We start from the raw sequence: 19108 nt of genomic DNA, 5'->3' as shown, positions 1-19108 counted from the left end.
TTCTGGCTTCTCACGTGTGAATATTTGCTGATTTTCTTTATTATCCGCGATAGCAAACTGAATATCTTTGAATTTTGGACTGTTGGTTGGACAGAAAAGGAATTTGAATACGTAAACTTGGCAGCGGCGTTTCCTGCCTCGAGTTCACGGACTCAAACTGGACTAAAACCAAAAATATATCCATCACTTATCTTACAACAGAACTGTTATCTACACGGGGTACAATGTTGCTTGCGTTGTTTGATAGGAAAATACTCCCAGTGCACTGCAATCCGATGAAAATGTTGACTTTAAACAAGGAAATAGTTCATCAGATGTCATTCACTAAAGGACGACATAAAAACAACAATTAGATTAGCTGCTCTGTTGGCTCTCAAGGTACAAAAGACCACAAGGTTACGGTCAGTTTCAGAGAATTGGAGTGAAAATCATCCTCAAAGTCACACTGAGAGTTTCACCAGTTACAAAAAAAGAGTTTGAAGGACTCAGGTCTGCGTGCAGTTTAGCAAACACGGACTTCCTCAAGGAAGCAGAAAAGGTGATGAAAAGTAAAACCGATAACGAAGAGGTGTGTGGGAAAGTACTCTGCCGCTACGTGGGTCACTTCAACGTCAGCGATTGAGAGCGCTGTGGTGAGAAACTCAAACCTCGACCTGGGGCCCGTTGTCAGCATGACGCATGACCAACATCGCTCGCAAACTCATGACCTGACCTAATGATTTTGGATGTCTTCCTGTGCAGTTGCTTGTATTAAATGTCATTCTTACAACAGCTCGGCAACACTTTGCAATTTATGCTTTGATTTTTGCACACTTTAAGTTCTAGATAGAGGAAATTCTACATGATGTGGAAAAGGGTTTTTTTTTTTTTTTGATGGGAGTGAAACTACTTTCTTCTGCAGACAAACGACAGCAGCAAACAAGCAGTCGCTAAAAACATGGTGGTTTACAGAGGGAAACTGTGTGTTGCTGTACTGACATTTACCTTCACAGATGGGAAGTACCATGAGCTTCAGCTGTGGAAGGATTTGGGCCATATGCTTCTGTCTGTCTCTTATTGCTTCTCACTTTGTTCTTCAGCCCCCCCCCCCCCGTTCAATTTATTTATTTCTTTTTTTCTTTCATTTGCTAATCGAATGAAGATAACTGATCTTCTGGCACTGAAACTGCAGTTTTGGGGCTATAGAGGCTACCACACCTTTACCAAAAACCACTCCCTAAATGTTACTGATTCAAACATGACCTAACACCGTTTGTCTAATGCTAAAATGACTCAGGGCCCCTGCAGCCCAAGTGCTTGCAGGGAGCGTTATCGTTTTTGGATGATCTCCCTATTTCTTGGCCGTCTGGTACTTTGCGCAGCCGAGGGACGTAGTGGTGTCTGAAAACGTGATTGTTTTACAGTTACTTTCAGGAACTGGAACGTTTTGGTCAAGGTGGTAGGACGAGCTCCACAGGCCCCATGTTCCCCCCCTGCACTTTGGAAGCAAATACTCACTAGTACAAATACGAGCATGTGCACTTTGACACGCATCCAGCAAATGTTAGAGGAGGACACTGACTTGTTGTCGGGTGAGGTTAAAGGGAATTTATCATCCACTAGCCCCAGTTTGTGTCTCTCATGTTACAGCCTTAATTAACTGGTGATGTTTGAAAAACAGTCTGTTTAAAAACATTTACTCAAAGACTCTTCTAACCACTTGGATGAAAAAATATGTTGTCCACTGAAAAACACAAAAAGATTTTTAACCCTTTTCCCAAGTCATGATTCCAAACCAAAACATGGATGGGAAATGGAGTCGCAACTTGGGAAACAAGCTATAAATCTTTTTTTATCTCTCAGTGGACATAATAGTTTTTGAAAAGTCTTTGCAGATTCTGGAAAATACCAGGGGTTTATAAAGAAACACCCCTTGGGTTTTTCACACGTCACCAGTTAATCGTCTCCAAGAGAAACCGATGGTTACCTCTGTGACTCAAGTGTACACTGAAACATGAGAGGCACATCTGGGGCTAATTGTCCACCAGAGTGGAAAAGTGTCTTTGGCTCACCAAACCAGAAAATATAAAACAAGCATCATTTAGAATAAATGTGGCAACAAGACGCCGATGAGACAGAAAAACCACTCAAGGACAGCGCTCACTGCGGTACACAAATAAAAAACGTTAAAACATTAAATCAGACATAAAATACTGTGGAACACAATTTCTCAGTTTTTCGAGTTTAAAATGCCCATTGTACTATAGCCCCTCCCAGAGTTCAGAGTCTGAAACTGAGAAAATCAAGGATGAGAACTGTCTGTCGGGATGCTGACGGCTTTATTGATTGGATGGACGGACGGACGGACTGAGGTAATGTTAAATATTTTAGATGTGTTATAAACTTCCATAGATTCCATACGTTAAAAAAATATATCGACTCGTTAAGTTTTGCATCGGCATGATATTTTTTCAGCTGACCGAACAAACCTGGTGTTATTGGATTGGTTTGACTTGTTGGTGAGCTCCTTATTAACTATCCACCATCAAAATATGCTTCTAAAAGGTTTATATCGTTGATTTATTGCGAAACACTGTTACAACAAGACGCGTTTCCTGCAGCAGCTGACCGACCGCGGGCCGGTCTTGGTGATTTAGGAGTTGTCTGGACCTCTAACTTCTCTCGGACTCAGGAGAAACTTTTAGCGCCAGAAGGCTTCGCGAGTTGCTCTTAGACAAAACATTTAGGAGTTAGGCCTGGCACACCCCTCGTTTTTGGGTGATTTACCTAGCGCAGCCCCTGGACTCCATTTCAACGGATGTTTCTGCAGGAGCTGTGGATTAAAACCTTTGAGGCGGAGTTTTCCTTCAACCATCTGACTCTCTTTCTTACTGGGAGTCTGAAGTGTCTTGATGTCTCAGATAGAACAGCTGCCTGGTGATGAAGGAACGTACTGGTGCGGTTTGTTCTGGCCCGTTGCCTGAAAAAGTTTGATAAGGTGTGTCATCACTTTTGCGTTATTCACTTTCCTCCCGTAATATAGTGCGGTGTAAGAGTAGAACCCTGTCTCCCAGAAATTCTGTTTCTATACAGCTGAACTGCAACAGCAGTTGTTGCTGTTTCATTGTAACCAAACCTAATTTCTAGGAGACAGGGGTTGAAGTGTGGCTATGGGTCCTGAATGAGCCTGTCTGCTAGAACAAAACCCGTCACTGCAGCCCAAACTCCGCTCTGGTAAGCCCCGGTGGACCAGAGAGTTATCCCCTAACTGGCAGAGGTCGTTGGAGCCGCCCTGCAGGGTTTCTTAGTACCTCTTTTCAAGAAGGCATCGCCAAGGGACGGTCCCTCAGAACACGCACATCTAATAGTAGTTGATGTGTTTCTGGCTGCATCAAAGCGGTTCGCCGACACACTGACGACGACATCCATAAGCCGGGCTCCTAGCGTGGATCACACACTGAGGAAGCCCTGTGCCGAACAACCGAACTGGACAAACTGCCCTGGCTGATTTGGTTGTGCAAAGTCTTTTTCTTTTTTGCCCAAAAGAAGAAATGCTGTCAGCTGTGATGAATTTACCAAACCTGCACACGAGGCCATTAGAAAGATTTCTCTTTTTTCTCTTTTTCTTTTTTTACCTCCCTTTCTCTTTCTGCAAAGGGAGGTAGAGATGTATCACTCTTTCATTTTTTTCATTTTATTTCTTTAACCTTTTCCTTGTTGTCTGTTGTTTGAATGAATAACGTGTAAAACTGAATCTTTTTCGGCCAAAAATATAGAATTATAAAGATATTCTGAGCTGAAATGCATTTTTTTTGCAGGTATTCATTGCAGTGACTTTTAATCATATTGACTTATTATTCATTTTTAAATTATATACGTTTTGAAATGGAACATTACTCAACAGCTCCGTGGTCCTGATAAAATATTAAGGCTCAATGACTAAAAGTACTAAAGAAAAGGAGGAAATAAAAAAGAAAATTGCAGAATAGCCACTAACATGTCCAGTCTTTCAGGGGTAAATATCTTCCCCCTGTTTCTTAAATCTGTTTTTCCAACGATGTTTCCGTCTTCCTTCGTCAGAAACCGCAGACAAACAGTCTCCTCCCTGCAGCCCACGCTGTTCGTCTAATTTTATTAGAATACATTTCTGAGAGATACACACCCAAACACAGTCAAAAAGCCTGGGAGCTGTGGGAGGTTGTGTTCGGAAAAAGAACCTCTTCCAGCTCCAGATTTTCAGATTTTCATTTCAGATTTGTGCTGTGAGTTTGTTTTTATTTCATTCTTTTAAAATCCAATTCTGTGTCTCTTTAGATTACTGTGTTTCTTGTGTATCGTGTCCTACTGGCTCCTCTAAAGCACTTTGAGTTGCCTGATTGTTGACAGGGGCTATACCCCAACTCGCCCTTATAGAGGACACAATCTTCCACATACTGTCCAGTCGGGTCAGCTTTTATGCAGCTGTCGCCGCAGGCGATGTCTTTTCCGTCTGTTCACCTGTCCGTCCGTCCCGTTCCCGTGAACGCGATATCTCAGGAACGGCTCGAAGGAGTTTCATAATGTCTGGCACAAACATCCACATGGACTCAAGTATGAATTGATTACAGATTTGGTGGTCAAAGGTCAAAGGTCAAGTTCAGTGTGAACTCTCGGAGCAGGTTTTCGGCCATAACTCAAGAACTCATACGCTAATTAAGATAAAACCCACTTAATACCTTTTATTAAACTCCTTCAGACTCTTCACTACATATATTGGATGAGTCTGGACAGACGTGGATGTAAACTGCAACTTGACTGGTTGGCGGAGGCGTCCATCCGTAAGGCGGGAATTCTAGTCATAACTATAACCCAGTGTCCCAAATGCCAAATTTGCCATTTGTGACCCTCGATGAGGGTCCGAGGATTTGGCCAGAGACGCCACCGTGGTATCATAAGCTGCACTGAGATCGAGTAAGAGAAGCACAGATGTGGACTTTGAGTCCATAGAAAGCAGAAGATCATTTGCCACTTTGCTAAGTGCAGTTTCAGTTGAGTGACAGGTCCTGAAAGCAGACTGAAAATGTTCGGGAAGATTATTGTTAGATGTGTGGGCTGAAAGCTGCTTTAACCATCATGGATCGAGGTGTGGTTTCTTAAGAAACGGATCAACCACAGCAGTTTTAGAGCTACTGGGGATGATGCCAGATGTATATATGATAAATGAACAATATCTAGGATTCTAGGTCCCAAAAGTGGCTGGAGATCCTTGGAATGTTTAGCCGGCAGAAGGTTGAGGAGGCAGGTAGTAGGCTTCAAAGCCGACACGGACTTAGACAACGACTCCAGAGTTAGTGGAACAAATTTTCTAACTTATCTGTTTTACTGGAAAACAAGGCTATGAAATCATGAGCAGTAAAGGGCAGGGAGCTAAGAGACAGCTGCTTTTGAGAAAGTTGGGCTGGACAGTTACAAAGGAATCTCGGGTTGGGTTTATTGTCACTGACTTCAGTGGGATGAGAGCCAACCAGCAGCCAACAGGGTTCACGTGTAATTCACTCGAGTACACTGACTTCCAGTTTAGGTTTTCGCCATACGCGCTCCGGCCTCCTGCGGGCCTGCTTCAGAGCACGTGGTTCCTCAGTAAACCAGGGTGCAGACCTCTCCGACTGTCTGGTTTTGGTACAGTTTTCCACAGGGCCCGTCGCTGCATTAAAAGGAAGCCGGGACCATCGGACGCCGCTCAACAAGAGCAGTTGGAGCTGATGGGCCCACGTGTCGAGTGGTAAATACAATCAGCACCAACGTCACGGGGACAGGCCGGCGAAGGTGTTGATCTGACACAACGGACGCGGCGGGGGAGACAGTCAGGTCAGAAACCACTATCCCACGAGACGGATTCAGGTCCAGGGTGGTACCAGAGCAGGGAGTGGTTTCACACACAAACGTGGTTTGTGAAGCCAAAACTGTCGATAAGTGCCGGAAAGGTTTTAGTTAGAGGGTCACAGGCCTTATCTGGGAGAATGCTGAAGTCACCTACAATCAGAACCTCATCAGAGTGAGTAACAAGGTCTGGGATAAAGTCTCCGGATTCTTCTAAAGTCTGCGGAGTGAGAGCCAGGTGGCCTACAGAGTACCGCATGCTGGAAGGGTCGGAATCTGTTTGCCCGGACAAAGAAAGGTATGGCTGATGGAGACGGCTTTTAAAAAAAGAGAGCCTCAAAAGAGTTGGACAGTTTGGAGTTTCAACCGAACATAGATGCAGAGATTAAGGCAACACCCGCCCCCTGTTTACCGCTGCGCTGGGTTTATTAAACGGTCAAAGGTGGGGGGAGAGATTAGAAGAAGAACAACCGAAATGAGCCCCCTCCCCACACACACACTAAGTCTGCCCAGGATCTAGTTTCGGCGCGTCGCGTCTCATGTAGAAGTAGATGAGCGGAGCTTCAGGAGCGGAGACAAGGAGGAGAAGAGCGATTCTGGCCGGCAATGTGAGAACGAACAAGCCCTTTATCCGCCCCCGTCTCCGGTTTCCTCCTCCAGTCCTTCAGCGCGCAGCGGACCGCGGCGGAGATGGAAGCGGTGCGCCCGGAGCGAAGCGCCCTGCCGCGGCTCTGCCTCTGCCTCGTCCTGCTGATCCTGCTCGGCTTCCCCGTATCCACCTCGGCCTGGGACCTGGTTCTCCTCCACACCAACGACGTGCACGCCCGCGTGGAGGAGACCACCGGACACTCCGGGAAGTGCCTCAACAGCAGCCAGTGTTTCGCCGGCGTGGCCCGGAGAGCCACGATGATCAAGAGGATCCGGAGCACCGAGAGCAACGTGCTGCTGCTGGACGCGGGAGACCAGTTCCAGGGGACCGTGTGGTTCAATTACTACAAGGGAGCCGAGGCTGCGCATTTTATGAACAAACTGCGCTACGATGCGATGGTAAGAAACAAACGTGTCATTTTCATAACTGCGGCTCGGTCCGATTTAGTTTTCATTTGGAGCTAAGAGAGGAGAAATCTGAATTTACACACAATGGAGAAGTGGGATGTTCATCGGGGTTTACACTGTGTGATGTGAAGTTGTGCATGAACACACACACACACACACACACACAGACAGAGCTGGCCGGCCTTGTGTGAAGCTGCAGGACTTTATGAAGGTAAAAGTACAAATACCACATTGTATGAATACATTTCCAGTAAAAGCATAGAAGAGTCACCAGTAACACTACTCCATATGCAGCCACTGTCAAATGAACTAGTTATTACCGATGCAGTAACGTGTCAGCAATGTTTTCCCAGTGAAGTGGGTCGAAAGGAAGTTCGTTTCCATAGCTTCAGGTGCTGAATTCACAAAGTAACTATAAGTCAATTCAATTCAAGTATAAAGCGGCAGCAAATGGTAATACCCAGGTAAAGTACACCTGCTGTATTTCTACTCTGTATCTGTGTAATAATACTGTAATATTTTGAACATATGCACAAACTGTGCCAATCATAGCCGTAGTTGTGAGCCTGGCGTTTTTCCTGTACACATTTCCGAGTGAAAACATTAACGTAGTTCTCTTTCATTAAGGGTCGGAGTCCAGAGCTCTGTTGTCTGTTCTCGGCTGGTTCGTTCATGGTCCCACCTTTTGAGACATTATTTTTGGATGTATAACACCGACGCCACAGCCAGTCCTCCAGCCACTTCAGGAGGCTGCAGAAATTCTATAGGCACGATAAAGCGCACTACGATCCATCAAGTCACTTTGTGTATGTCTCTACAGAGACAGTCATTACTAAAACCATCAGATAGAGAATAGAAAGGCCCCTGTTTATAGCAGAGGAATCAGGACTGGACTCGGGAAAAGGCTGAAGATGATTTATTGGTTGGGGTCTATAGGCCTCCGTCGGCTTTAATTAGCTAAATAGCGGGGACTAGTAGTTGCGATAAATGCTTTGACGTATGTAGAAGACGTATGCGATGACTGAGACGGCTCGATGCACTCTAAACAAAAGGTCCCCTGTCGAGCTCCTGACCCCGGGGAGCGTTGTTTTTACCAGTGGGTCCCTGTTTCGTCGGTGCTCATTTATTAGCCCCCTTCAGCGGACCAATGTGAAAACAAACTTCCAGTGTCGAACTCTGCACCTTAAAACTGATCCACTGACTAAACACTGCGGAATGTGTCCTTATCGTATTGTCTAGACCTGCTTTTATTGAAGGATTGAGCTGCAAATGAAGTTTTGCTAATTCTCTGATAAACCCGGTGAATCATTGATTGTTATTACTGCGATGGGGACAGTAAGCGGTGGGGGTGGGTCCGCATCAGCAGTAAGTCGACGCAGCTCCAAAACAAATGACAACGTTTAGTAAACAGTAAAACAAGGCTGGTAACTGAAGAGCAGAGAGGAATGTAGGAGTGAAACTAAACTTCAAACCACAGACATTCCGTTGGTGATAAACTTGCGCGCAGTGCGGCAGCTTGCCGTTCTTTCCCCTCGTATCTACGGCTCTGTAGCCTGGTGGTTTTTTTGGTCTGGAGGTGGGGAGTATCTCTAAGACCTGGTGCGCTTTCACAGTGCTCCTGGTTGTTTTTTCGTCTTGCCGTCTCTCCTAAAACTTGAACACATACCTCTGTTTCACCATGGGGGGGGGGGGACTATTTCACCTCTTCACAAGTTAGCTTCAATTTTCTTCTGTGAGCTGGACTTCATGAGACCTGCTGTGGCCTGCTGGAGGGGTGCGCCCTCTGCTGATACCCTCTGAGCTAACACTTCATTTCATTCATTCTCTAGGGCGGCACAGGTCCATCTGTCCCTCCACGAATGATTCATGGCTTGATGCAGCATGACAGGATTAATGTGGACTACTCCGGGTCTGCGGAAGGTGGACGTGTCTAGATCGTCTGAGCCACGACCACTGTTTTGGACAGAGGACCAAACTTTTGATCGTGTTCCTCTCACGATAGTCAACTTTTGTCCGGGACAGAACAAAACTGCACAGTGTAAAGGGCTCCAACAGGATAGGAGAGACTTAAAAAACATTGCTTCTACGCAAATCTGCGAAATAGTGTTGAATAGAGTTTTACATGTCTAAGCCTTTTATGAATCCAGATAAAACGGACATCCATGTCCACCATTCACTGTGAGCTAAATTTAGAGGAACCAATCTGAGTCCGGGTGTTATTTTGCCAAACCAGGACTTTTAAAGAAAAAAAAACTAGTTCTTTATTTGACATTGCTCTGTGTTTTTCAGGCTTTTGGGAATCACGAGTTTGACAACGGAGTGGAAGGACTCATGAAACCCTTCATGGAGGAGATCAGGTGTCCTGTTCTCAGCGCTAACATCAAACCAGACGAAACTCTGGCCCCGACGTTTGGAAAGTCTTACCTGCCTTATAAGATACTCACAGTCGGTGATCAGAAGGTGGGCGTGGTGGGGTACACGTCACGGGAAACGCCTGCTCTCTCCAGACCTGGTAGGTGGATGTGGATGGTTTATGTCTTGATGTTTCTGTCTGTGGTTTCTGTGTGCTTCTCGCTCCGCCTCACATCATTTACGCGCTCGTCCGAGGGCCCCCACACTGTAAACACCATGATATACACTATGTCCCCACATCTCTACAACATACACCAATTTCCTCTCTAAATGTTAGGCAGAGTTAAATGAATGTTTGGTTTGCCTGCCAAAAAAAAAGGAGAAACTTCCTGTTGTCTATGTTTAAAAAATACACATTGTATAAAAGGTTGTAGAAGCACAAATCTCAAAAAAAGCATGGTACCGAATCTGACTTAAAATACTGAAATATACCTTATTTTAGTGGCTACAAAGTCCAAAAAACAAGCAAGTCACAAAGGCCGAGGAGATTCCTTCCTGAGAAGACTTCCCTCAGGAAAAATCTTGGCTAAAGGTTGGAAGAAAACTTTGGAAGGGGCAGGTAATTCCCAGTAGTGGAGAGCAAAAGATGCCAGGAAATCACAAGCAATAGACAACAGTGCTTAACTAGTGGACTCGTTGATTGAGAGAACCTTAGTGTTACTGTAAAGGTCAGGAGACGAGAAGACCACTAAGCTTAGAGGACAAACAGAAACAGCTTGTTTAGAGGCTACTTCCATACATGACTTACTGTCCTGAGGTTTGGGGAAATACATTTACAACAAATACAATTCCAATATTCTACTTCAAAAGAGCACTATAAGAGTAAAAGTAATGAGACGAACAAAAAATACTCATCAGCAAAGATATATATTTGTACAGTGTTTTCTAAAAGTAGAGCAGCAGTCTCACCTGTCCTCGCTGCCCCTCAGGACCACACCTGAGGTTCGAGGACGAGGTGACCGCCCTGCAGCCGCATGTGGACAAACTCCTGACGCTGGGAGTCAATAAGATCATCGCCCTGGGTCACTCTGGTTTCACCGTGGACCAGGAGATCGCCAGGAAGGTCCGCGGAGTCGACGTCGTCATCGGCGGACACAGCAACACTTTCCTCTATGCAGGTAGGGAGGTGAACACAGCTGCGAACATCACATCTGTCACATCTTTATTATGGCTCATGTCCCGTCTACCGTCTCTTGAACTAGTTTCTGAGACTCAGTGAAAATTTTCATTCAGCATCTCTCGTTCAGTCCCTGACGCTCACTTTCCATGTTCTGAGACTAATCAGCTTCACTACAGCAGCTGCTATAAGAAACTGAAAACTTTTTTGATTTTTAACAAGGTTAAACAACGTTTAGCACATTGTACACAAGAAGAAACTACAAGCGCTACAGCACGGGTCCTTCAATTGATGTAAAATGGTTTCGTCCATATCCATAAAAGTCACCAACGCTGTCTTCTAAAGTCACTTTCTCAACTTTCTAGTTCTAATCTCTGTGGTCGAAAAGCTTAAGCAGACGCTCCACTGTCCCGCTGTTATCACGGACATGTTCGAACTAACTGTGACCCCTCGACTCGCCTTCTCTGTCGGGCATTGACCTTTAGCCTGCGAACGTCTCGCGCTGATCGGAAATGGTTTTTCGTTAAAGCCTGATTTAAAAAAACAAACAAACAAACAAAACAAAAATATTGAATAAACAACGATAATAGATCGTTTCTCAAAAAAACTGCCATCCTAATCTAAATATATGAATCAAGTCACACGACGTACAGTTGAGAAAGGCTCTGGTCCAAGTCTGGATGGATAGTTATTAAAATAGTTGCAAAAGTCGATGAGCTTTTGAATGAGGTTTTTTCCTACCTCTGGAACAGAGCCTGTAAGTTCTGCTTTCAGTTTGGCTCTCTATTGTTAGCGCCAATGGGCTAACACGCTGAGCGTTGCTTGCTCAACGTGCATTTATGTTGACATGAAGTCGATCTGAGCCTAACGCTGCCTCCATGCGACGTCGGCTGAATGGCTCCAGGTTGGCCGCCCCCACCGCTAGCATTGTAGTCACACCATTCAACTCGCCCCCATCAGCTGCTCTTGGTGTTTGACATATTGGTAGCAGTTTGTTAACAAGCTAAACCAGATCCAAGCAAACCATGTAAGGCCCCAGTTTTATTAGCTGAATTGATTTTTATTAGTCTTAATATTGGATTTTATTTGGTTTTTCAGCCATTTTGTCACCAGTCTGTTGATGCCTTCGTAGCTCTTTTTGTCCGGTGGGATAATATCGTGGCTGTCGGAGCGTTCCCTGTATCTGACTCTGCATTATAACTGGGAGACTGACATGAACAGAATTGTTGACAAGGCTGCTCACAACTACTCTCTGAACAATATGACATAAGTCCATTTTGACAGTGATGAAGGTTTAGGCTAAGTCTGACACCGTAGAGTCACACTTGATCAGCCGAGTCTGAGCTTCCAGACTCGGCTCCCAAAAATGGCTCCCACGCAGAGCGTGGTTTTTTAATTTCGGTAACAATATACCACATTCAGGAAAAACCCTTTTTTTCCCCCGCCCCACTAGTAGTAAACAGCTAAGAGTAGTAGATTTTCCATCCCTTTTTTCAATGAGCACCACAGCCCGTTCGGGCTGCCGGTGTAGCTGTAGACTTGGGTTTTGTTAATTAGCTAAAAACCTGCCTGACGTCATCTTCACGTATGATTTTAAATGAGCAGAAATGCATCTTTAGGAACGATACTCATTTCATTCTCCTGTGTCGTGTAACGCTGTCTTTTCTCAGTGAGCTCTGTTATTCTTCACGGGCGAGAGGAAACTTTGAGTGTTGGTACTTGTGACTAAGTCGAGTAAACATGCTGTTGAAACAGATCTGGTCTCCATAAATAACTCTGTGGTGTTATATATTAACACAAGTGAACAGCTAGTGGCTTGTCAGAGTCAGTGAGTTGTTGGTTTGGACCTCAGGCAACAGAAACAGTATGAAAATAAAACATTTTTCCTGCAGCCAAAACCGGGCGGTGTGTAAGTCGAGAAACTGGGATGTGGCCCCGCTGGGAGTGTCAGGCCAGCATGTGGTCGCAGACGTGGAGAGGGAGAGTGTCCTTGAAGCTGACACTGACGCCTGTGAAGAGCAAATAGGTGGTGTCAAATTCAGTTAAACCCCGAGACTGAAAGGAAAAATTCAAAAAACAGAAAACACAGACGTAGCATCGGTGACGCGGCTGAGAGGTTCCCGCAGACAAAAACCTGCATCTGGGTTTACCACTCAGTCCACCCGTGACCCGGCCAGTCACTGGAGCAAGAAAAGCCTCCAGGGTTCACTGCGTGGTTCTCGCACTGTGCCTGGTGTGTAGTAGTGCTGGGACAAGTATTAAGATCTTCTACTTAAGTAAAAGTACACATTTCTATTGAATTTTTTCATGTGCAAATTGAGACTTTGCATAAAACAGGTGGATGGACACCCACCTACTACTTTTCAGATTTCATGAACCTGCGCCAGACTCACCTTTGGCTGCACCTGTACCTCACCAGCCTGAAGCTTGCATGTCCGTCCAGCTCTGAGGACACAGTTCACACCTTCAGCTTATTTTTCCCCCCTTGTGATTATTACCGGTGCACAGTCAACCAGTTTATTTAAATCCCAGTAGCTTGTTAGGGTTCAGACACAGAGAACTGGAAAGCCGTGGACTGCTATTGATTAGCTTTGGACTGATTAACACTTCAGGGAAGCTCAAACTAAACAGTTGGATGGGATTAGGCCAAAACAGGCCTACAACAACAGACTGCTGAGTTGTCAACCTTATGCACAGTGATGGAAAGAGCTTTTTTTTTTTTTTTGTTGAACCGAACGTAACAGGCTCAACCAACTGAACTGAAGAGGGTCCGAATCATTGGACCAATAGCATTGAAAGCATTAAAAGTAGTGCCATTTTGTGCCATTGTGGGTCCAGACCAGCGGCCTCCTCTTGTTTTTGGAAGACACCTGCGTGCAGTATCTTCGCCTCACGTCTCTCCCTCTTTCCTGCCTGGGTTTGAACCAGTTTTACTTTGATTCTGGAGTTAAATATTACACTTTGACTCACCTTTTAACTGTTGAAGACAATGTTGTGTCATCTTTGACCTGCCATAAACGCTCCTCACTGGATAACAGATTGTTTCTGTTCTGGTGCTTTGTGCAAACGAATCATTCACGTGCAGTAATTCAAGGGAACAAACTTACAAACTTCTGGAACCTAATTATTTATTTGAGGGTACAAATGAGCAAATAGTGCCCACGTGTTTTACCCACCGGGCTGTTCGCCTCGTGAAGCCTTTTAAGAATCTATTGTATAATTAAGTGCTGTCCATCATTCGAAAATTAAGCAACGACATCTTTGATCGTCGTTTAAGTCATTTTTCAAGCAAAAAATGCGAAACTGTCTCTGGCTCCAAGTCTCTCAAATGAGAGGATCTGCTGCTTTTCTCTGTGTCATATCATTATCAACCGAATCTCTTGGCTTTTTGGCCTGTTGCTCGGACAAAACAGGAGATTTTGAAGATGACAACTTGAGCTGTGGGAAATTGTGATGAGCATATTTTACAGTTTTTTTAAGAATATAGATTAAACAGTCGCTTCTTGTCAGAAAAATAGTCAGGTAATCTATAATGAACATTCTTGGTGGCAGCCCCAGTATTACATTTTGATGCTATATTTAGTTTTCATCAGAGAAACCTACGTGTCAGTGCTGTTTTCAGATTCTCATTCCCCCAACGCCTCTGTCTTTCTTGGCACGCTTTATTTTTCAGGAACACCTCCTTCTACTGAAGTCCCTGCGGGGCTGTATCCCTTCGTGGTGAATTCGGAGAGCGGGCAGCAGGTTCCTGTTTTGCAGGCCTACGCCTTCGGGAAATATCTGGGCTATCTGAAGGTGTCCTTTGACGAAGCTGGAAAAGTGGTGAGGACCAAGGGAAACCCCATCCTGCTGAACAGCAGCGTGCCACAGGGTAAAGAACAGCAAACAATCTGCCTCTCTTGTTCTCTGTTTAGTTTTGGTCCTAGCTTAATCCTTCTTAAGATGTCTTTGTCTTCTTTGTCTTTTCAGACATGAAACACATTACATTGCCGGCATAATACAAGTGTCAATATTCTGTAATTGGTCAGTTCAGGCTATCTGCAGGTCTTGAGACGTCCTAAAAACACAAATTCTCCTAAAAAAAAATGTCTTTAAATTTCCATTGAGAAGCTCCTAAATATTTTTCTACCCTGCCATTTACAGTAATGTTTGTATTTGTGTGATTTTAGCAAAAACAGGCTTCGAAAACTCCAGTGCTTTTGTTCCCGACCTCTGACCTTCTGTAAAATTCGATTGTGGACCTCGAATAAATAGCTTATTTTTTTAAGTTAGTTTATCCATCCATTCATCCATCCTTCCATTTTCTGCTGCTTGTCCGGGTCCAGGTCCCTGTGTAATGATTAATTCCTTTCATTATTAGGTGATATTATTATATACAGCTCAGAGGTTTTGACAGAAATGGGATATAAGTGTCAGTAAATTCATGCACTTGGTAAATAATTCTAGGTTAAATCACCCCTACTGGCTTTCACTGATATCGTTCATACTTTGGTCAGTATGACCGTGAAACAGGTGTTGAGCTTAATTCTACGTGATATTAAAAAGGTCCTAAAGTCTTGAATTTAAGTTGCCAAACCTGCAGAAAACCGGCGTCGGTTTTTGTTCTTCTTTTCATTCTACACCAACCAGAAATGTCGGTGGAGAGTAGAAAACTGGACACTGACTGTGCTCATATTATAAAACATGAACATAACCTCAGCTCCCTCTGAAACTGAGTAATGTCTGGTCCAGATCCAGAGGTTCTTGCTGATGTGGAGGAATGGAAAAAGAATCTGGCCAACTATTCGGCCCAGGTGGTTGGAAAAACCCTGGTCTTCTTGAACGGGGAAACTGAGGAGTGCCGTTTCCAGGAATGCAACCTTGGGAATCTGATCTGCGATGCCATGGTAAGTCTTTTACTCTGAAAACTTCTCATGGATCATTGACATTATACACCAGTGTTTCACATTTATCTTCTGCAAACTGGAAAGATGGAGAGTTCATGGCTTGGTGGGGAATGCAGACTGCATGAAACTAAGTCTTACAATGCTTACGATTGATTCTGAAAACTACCTCCATCAGAAAAAACAAATTTCAAACTGACTTCTGGCACGTTGGGTTGTTTGCCTCAACTTTTCAGAGCTTGTAGAAACTCAGAAAGTTTCCATTGTTTCCCGACATTGTGATGTGCTGCTCTGATTACCTACCACAAAACAAATGTTGAATGTGTTTGTTGTGAGCTGAATCAGTCACACCCAGACACTTTCTTGTCTCTCGGGCCGTAGTCTCCCGAGATATGCTCTCGTCCAACCAAGTTGTTATTGGTCGGACAGTCGCCGGCGTCTTTCATAAGGAGAAAAGCGCTGCATCAACAGCCTAACAGGATAAATCCATTATTTACTGTGGCGGGAGCGACAGACTGCCTTTGAAAACACCCCATTTTCACAGCTTTTAACTCACCCAACCTAATGGAGACCAATAGGTCGAACTTATTTACCGGGCGCTTACTGAAAACAGCCAACAACCGTCTCCTGTCTCTGATCTTCAGGTCGCCAACAACATCCGATTCTCAGACGGTGTCCAGTGGAACCACGTCAGCGCCTGTATCTTAAACGGAGGCGGCGTCCGGGCATCCATTGATGAACGCACCAGGAACGGTGTGTCACTGATTTGCATGGGATCCAAATGAAAACAGCATTTTACCGTCAGACCCAGAACATCCTCGCTATGGGTGGAGATTTAAACCGGTTCACTCTGAACTCCCCTCGCAGCGATACTACACACAAACATCTTGCGAGGACTTTTTTTGTCAGGAGAACTTTATAAAACAGAGCTGATGTGTCGCCCGTAGGTTCGATCACCATGGAGGACCTGGTCTCCGTCTTACCCTTCGGAGGAACCTTCGACCTGGTGCTGCTGAAAGGCTCCACGCTGAGGAAAGCATTCGAATACTCAGTGAGACGATACGGCCAGAGCACCGGAGAATTCCTTCAAGTGTCCGGTATCTGCATTTTTTCATTTCCGTCTGTAAATACACCCAGTCGGCAGTTTATTAGGAACACCCAACTAAAACTAGTGCAGTCTAATACAACAGTCCTGCAATAAATCCTCTTTTCTGAAATTTATAATGTTCAGTTTGTGTTGAAACTTTAATTAATAATTAACTAATAATTTTGAGGATGTAGTTTGTGCAAGCTGCTAAAACTGTTTTGCCTCATACTGACAGGTGTTTCTATTATTTGGTCCACCCCATTTATATCAATGAGGGCAGACTAGTCCTGTTAATTCACAAAACAAAGGCAAAGTTATTAAAAATTAAGTGTGAGATTGGCAGAAAGAATAAGTACAGAACAGGGCAAATCCCACCTTTCAGTTCCTTTTTGATTCTGGGTTCTACGGACACGTTTCAGTCGGTGCCAGCTGACTGATGATGATGATTTATCAGGAGATAAGTGTCAGACCGGTGATGTTCCCGTGCCCTCCGACAGGATTTCATGTGGAGTTTGACCTCACCAAACCTCCGGGGCATCGCGTGAAGAGCCTCAGCACCCTCTGCACAAAGTGTCGCGTCCCCCGCTACGAACCGGTTCAGGACGAGATGCTTTATAAAGTGGTGCTGCCGTCCTACCTGGTGAACGGCGGAGACGGATTCTCCATTATAGGAAACGAGATGATCCAACACAACAGCGGTGAGGATTTCGTTTGAGATGGGGGTACTCCAGGAATTCATTGGGATTGGATTTATTTTAACCTGCCGTTTAACATTTCTCTTCTCTTGTGTTTTTTTATGTCCCTCCAGGGGATCTGGACATTTCGGTTGTCGCCCACTACATCGCAGAAAGAAAGATAGTTTATCCGTCTGTTGAAGGACGCATCAAGATCTACAACTCGGCTTCCGGCCTGCGGGGACAAACCGCTCTGCTGGTTTTACCTTTAGTGGGGCTGCTCTGGACTCTGTGTGGAACCATGTAAGACTGAATCCATCCGGAAGACACAAGAGGGCAGAGAAAAGTTTTTAACCAGACTGTGTTTTTATAAGCTGCATGTGAACATGAAGAAGTAACGGCTCTGGTGGATGTAACCCCACAGGGCTGATGAAAACATGTGACCTTTACTTTTATTGCTATTTCAAAACAAAAGGGAAGATTTTGTTCTACTACGCTCCCAGCAGTCCGGTTGGGAGTGTCTTGGAAGTCCATTTGGACCAAGTTTGGACAAAACTGCAAAAAAAACAAACCTAACAGGTCAAAAGGTTTCAAACTAACAGCGACTTAAAAGCTGCAGTTCTTCTAATGACCACTAAGGCCAGTACTGAGCTGAACAAGTTAGCCTCATATTTCTAATTTCTCTTTCTCACTTCTTCCACAATAACTAAGTTCACATTCTTACTGCGGTGGCTCACCTTAGGGCTCTAGGGCTCTAGGGCTCTAGGCGAATTGCTGCCAAATTACACAGTTCTCTCTTGGAAGCTTCCAAGGAAATTGAACATCCGATAGTTCCCGGGACCCCCCGTGCACGGCCAGGATTAGTGACCAGCTGCCGGTTGGTCACAACAAAGGTGACAGAAACGACCCTCAGTTATTTTTCTGTGTTCATATAAACATCTTCAAGAATCATTGCATGGTGGATTTAAAAAAAAAAAGAAGAAAAACAACCTTTATTTAAGTCCTCTATTGATTGGTCCGGTAGTAGAAATAATAAACTTTAGCTTCTGATTAGTTTTTCCTGGAACAATGGCCAGACTGTGTTGTGCAGTGTCGCAACAGCCTTCAGGGCACCAGGGGTTTATCCTGGTCAGTCGCGAGTCTGCTGGCGAAGCTCAAGGGTTTTAGAATTGACGGATTAAAGCTCCAGACTCACACCTCTAACTACGTCCGGGGCGGCCGTTGTCGCGACAGGACCAAAAGCCGACTGGTTTTTTCTGCAGCGGCGCCCGTCGGTTCAAACGGAAGACGATACATTTTGGATTCGGACGAGACTCAAGGGTTCGTCTAGGTGCAGCAAGTGACGGTAAAAAGTGAAACACAAACACTTTGGACATTTTTTGTAAAGGTTTTGACACATGCTGTCGTTAACGCCGACAGAAAACATCACCATAACGTCGTCTGAAAAAATTAGTATCAAAAATAAGTGAATATTTTTAATGATGAACTGATAAAAGCACAATCTGACTGAGGTCTTCCGTCATAGTTTCAGTTTCATTCCCGGTTTCCTCCGTTTTACATCTTTGAAAATGTCATCTCATTAGGAGATATGGAAATATTACTCTGTACCGTAAATATTCTGACCCAAATGCTGCCTAATGTAAGATTCACGTCCAGTAAAGAGGCAGGTTTTATTTTTCGGCCGACTATAGTTCACACGTCGTTCAGCTGTTGTTGTAACGTTGTTGTGTTCGCTCATCTGTTGTCGCCTGAATCTTCCCTGTAGTTAATTTTAATGCTACATTACAGACAGTATTGTCGTGTCTTCGCTTGACCTTTGTTGATTTTGCTCATGTTGCCTGATGCTTTGCTTTGTATTCTCTCCTTTTTTAAATAAAAGCACGGTTGTTTGTACAAATACAGCTTTAGTCGGAATTACTACGAACACTTAAAGTCTGGGTTTTTTCACGGCAGAGTTCGAGATCTGGGGAAACGTTCTCGCGTCCTTGAAGATCGCCACCGCTGTCGTGTCCGTACCGCAAACGGGGCGCCGTTCTCTTAG

General features: G+C 44.6%; 1 protein-coding gene across 1 annotated transcript; it reads left to right on the top strand.

Moving 5' to 3' along the window:
- The first annotated feature begins 6353 nt into the window (after positions 1-6353).
- LOC120788878 (5'-nucleotidase-like) lies at positions 6354-18043 on the top strand. The gene is made up of 9 exons (XM_040125101.1): positions 6354-6885; positions 9184-9406; positions 10236-10424; positions 14097-14294; positions 15155-15309; positions 15951-16059; positions 16254-16403; positions 16891-17091; positions 17202-18043. Exons 1-9 carry the CDS (start codon positions 6529-6531, stop codon positions 17372-17374), a joined length of 1755 nt encoding a protein of 584 aa, XP_039981035.1. The 5' UTR covers positions 6354-6528; the 3' UTR covers positions 17375-18043.
- The last annotated feature ends 1065 nt before the right edge of the window (positions 18044-19108 follow it).

The sequence above is a fragment of the Xiphias gladius genome, chromosome 4 (genome assembly GCF_016859285.1).
Source record: "Xiphias gladius isolate SHS-SW01 ecotype Sanya breed wild chromosome 4, ASM1685928v1, whole genome shotgun sequence".
NCBI lineage: Eukaryota > Metazoa > Chordata > Actinopteri > Istiophoriformes > Xiphiidae > Xiphias > Xiphias gladius.
Note: the sequence above shows the minus strand (reverse complement) of the source record. Positions and strands in the feature narration are given on the sequence as shown.